Consider the following 3,976-nt stretch of genomic DNA (forward strand, 5'->3'; position numbering starts at 1 on the left):
TATATATATATATTCAATTACATAATTAAGTTCATACATGCTTAATTAAAAATTGTTTAATCTCAATTTCGTACATTTTGGGTCGGTCGGGCGTGGCCAACATAATAGGCCTAATTTGTTTTTATTGTAGTGTAGTATTAAGGTTCAATGGTATTAACTTGCATAACCATTGGAATCGATACCCTTCACCTGATAAACGCCTTAAATTGGTTTGACAGTTTTAATGGTCAACTTGAGTATACAGATAATCTAATAATATAACTGGACATACTTTACCCTAGTCAGTTGGACTTTCTCACACTATGAATCTATGATTGTCAGTTTTGAGCCTATAAGCTCTGAAGTTTGTGATACATCTTAATTAGCAGTTTTTTGGTAAACAAGTTATTAAATCATAAAGAAAGAATTTCTATATGATCCAATCAGACACTCTAAAAGTATGGGGTAACTTACTTGAGACACACCCCCATTACCTAAAGTATAATAGGCAAACACCCCCATATCACTGGGTAGTAGTTAGATTAAATTTAAAAGAAAAGTACAGAGCTGAGCTGACTCCACTCAAAAAGGGTTCTCTAACATCTGAAACCCGGAGTTTAGCTGATTGTAACCACGTACAGTTTGTGTGAATAAAAGTTTGCAGTGTACTAAAAGGAACTGTGTTATACTACTCATTAAAAGGCACCAACAACTAACCTATAATATTTACATTATTTGGTCTAATCCGTCTACCTCACAATAGTATTGTTTATATTGTACAGTATAAAACTTGAAGCTTTGGAAAATAAATACAGAAAAGAGAAATAACATTCATCGGGAGGTGAATTTATTTTTTAAAATGAAGAAACTAAAAAACAACACTTATAGTCAAATTAAAACAACATAGGCATAGGTGTATGGTGGGAAACTAAGGACAAGGAAATTCAGTTCAGGTGTGATTTTATATAAGATAAGATTATTTTCTTCATTTAGTACAAAAATAGTCCGCACTATGGTGCTATGATCTAGAAAATTACTTTTGAAGATATTTCTAAAGCAACTGTAATGTCGACACGCACGTTATTGTTTGGTTTTCTACATGATTTGAATAACGTTGAATATACTTCATTTTCACATCGCTAAAAATAGTGCAAATGATTGTTCTGTTGGCGTCAATATTTGTTTAAAGTTTTTAATAACCACAACTAGTTTCTTAACATGTACTCAACTGTAATCTACATCATTTTTTGATCCGCTTCACGGCTTTCCAAATCTTCCAACAGGTCATGAAACAGTATTCTGAATTAATTCAAGGCTATTTCCTTCATTTCGAGGTATACATTTACGTATGCTAGCTCTGTGACCATTGTACTATTTTATAACTATACTGTTTTTTTTTTAATTCTGAAATCACATACATAGCATACGAGTACTAATAAACGTATTATTATCCGATAGTTTTCATTTATCTAGTTGGGGCCTGAATTTTATGTAGATGAATAAGTTGTTTGGAAGCGAACTATGGCGGTTTGAATGTTGGTGAATTTATATACGTTTCTCGTAGAATGGCCTTCATAAAATTACTAAATTTTAGGGTTTAGCGTTGAAATATTGAACCCAAACTTCAAAAATAGTAAGATTAAAAGTAATACTTTATATTTATGATATAATCACATTTTGCTCAAAGTACATGTTATACTGTCTATTTGGCTGTTTTTCTCGAAACCTGGTGAATGCGAGTTTACAGCCCTTTTGTGGTCTTGGGTGTCAGTGAGTGGGTGTGTGTGTGTCACATTTTGGTGTTTTCGTGGTTTTTTTTTTGTTTTTTTTTTTGTGTACCACACCATGTCTCAAAAACGGCAGCACAGACATTTACAGTTAGTGTTAGGTACAACCCAATGAAGAATTTCTTACCAAATATACAAGATACAAGATTATTGTATTGTCAATAATACAAAAAATTCAAGTAAAATTCGTCTTCCTGATACAAAAAATAGTATAAAAGTTAGACATAAAATAATCAAAGGACATAAATAAAACAGAACCAGTACTCGCGCGAATAAGCGCCCCGTTTGAATAAGCGCCTCTCTCGAATAATCGCCCCTCCTAACGTGAACATTTCGTCAAGCGCCCCGTTTGAATAAGCGCCCCCTTCTAATTTGAATAAGCGCATAATATAAGATTTTCTTTTTAGCAAGTCAATAATCCAATCAATCCTGGAACTGTGGTTGTTGGCATGATTTGATCTGAAGAGTTGAATCACATTCTTCTTATAGGTCAATATCAAAATGAGGATATTTCTCTTGGACAGATGAGAGCTCCCATCCCTGGACAGAGAGTATATTTCCAACTTTACTCTTTTTACATAGGCCCTATTTGTCTATGCCTAGTCTTACTCCTCTTTTTCTTTTACCGACCTTTAGCACATTCTCAACTGAGTTTTCAAGAAAAAATACAATGATCCTGCCATCCTGCTAATCTCAATCGGCCGATGGCCAACAACAAGCTAACCACTACCCACCACCACTAATTGCATCTGCTAATTTGCTGTTGTGTAGGCCTACATATTCACAGCATTCTTGTCATGAGCCATGTTCTCTGGACGATTATCCGCCTAACCACTATTCAAGCCTTCTTTAGTAATTAAGAAAAACCTTGGGATAGGACGAAATATTTATTGTATTAATAAAGTACGGTACTGGTATTTTTTCCCTGGAGGGAGAAGCCCTGATCATAATAAAACGCGCTTGAAGTCTATAGGCCTTATATACAATGTATGCATGTATGTATGTGCGTATGTGTATGTATGTGTTTGTGTGTATGTATGTAACTATTATTAAAGGATTGGTTGGCACGTAAGCTGGATGTACACAGACGGTTAATAAAACAATACGGGCATCGATGGCTGAATTCAGAAATAAAATAATGTTCTTAAAGTCGACTCTCAATGTTTGTATTTTCATTCGCCATCGTCTCTACTTTTATCTAAATACTATATACTGTATCTACATCTAGGTCTATATACATAGGCCTGTGTATTATAGGAAATGCATAGCCATAGACGACACGCGTGCATTTGTTGTGGGGTTTGTTTCCGTCTCTAATGCATTAGTCGAAAAAAATCTTCGTGAAATTAGTTACTGGTACCTACATTTTTATAGGTCTATATATTTCTTATAACTGACACACTTAAAAAATAACATACCTGCTGTGTAGCAAAGTAAAAACAATTCAAGTAATATTATCGACAACTTCGATGACATTGTTGTGTACACAATAGCACTGCACTAAATAAAACAGAAGGTTTTATGACTGCTCACTGCTGGATAATGGAAGCGTCCAACAAGGGAACAAATGGGACGCTTCCATTGTTCTGGCCCTGAATGCGATGGTAATAATAAGATCTAATTTAGTTATATCAATGAATAGCTTGAAATAATTGATTTACGGGATCAATTTACCGTAACAATACTTTTACATTAATATTTAATAGGGAAAAACTAAGCTAGTAGACCAAACAAAAGCATCAAACAAGGACGTGACGTCATCATCATCATTATCTACTTCTTCTTCCATAAATCATTATCCACATTTATCATCAATCACCATCTTCTAACTGTAATTTTTGATAATGATTATCATCATATATTATCATTCATTATCATTCAATATTGCCATCTCATAATTATTGATTATCAATTAGCTATACTTCAATATACATATTGAATTTAGGCCTTACTAAATCTTCAAAAGAAGTATGAGCTACCGTATTTAACTTATGGCTATATATTGAATGATTCTTAACTTAAAGCCCCATTCCCGGCAAAATTTCAGTTTTTAAGAAAAATCTAATTTTTGTATAATGTTATAAAGATTTATAAATATAATACGGAATTGCTAGTTTAACTGAATTTAGACATTCCTAAGAATGAAAAAAATGTAAAATAAGACTGAAATTTGATTTTTTGTGTTCCACACAAAAAATAAATGCGGATAA

At 33.1% G+C, this 3,976-nt stretch overlaps 1 protein-coding gene across 1 annotated transcript in view; it reads right to left on the bottom strand.

Moving 5' to 3' along the window:
- LOC117100460 (laccase-1-like) overlaps positions 1-3,320 on the bottom strand; it is a 9,212-nt gene extending 5,892 nt beyond the window's left edge. The window contains exon 1 of the mRNA XM_033240162.1: positions 3,185-3,320. Coding sequence (XP_033096053.1) covers positions 3,185-3,242 — 58 coding nt within the window. The 5' untranslated portion in view covers positions 3,243-3,320. The remainder of the gene's footprint in view (positions 1-3,184) is intronic.
- Between the last annotated feature and the right edge of the window lie 656 nt (positions 3,321-3,976).

This window comes from Anneissia japonica, unplaced genomic scaffold (assembly GCF_011630105.1).
Source record: "Anneissia japonica isolate Jap-2015-1 unplaced genomic scaffold, ASM1163010v1 scaffold685_len2926416_cov193, whole genome shotgun sequence".
Classification (NCBI taxonomy): Eukaryota; Metazoa; Echinodermata; class Crinoidea; order Comatulida; family Comatulidae; genus Anneissia; species Anneissia japonica.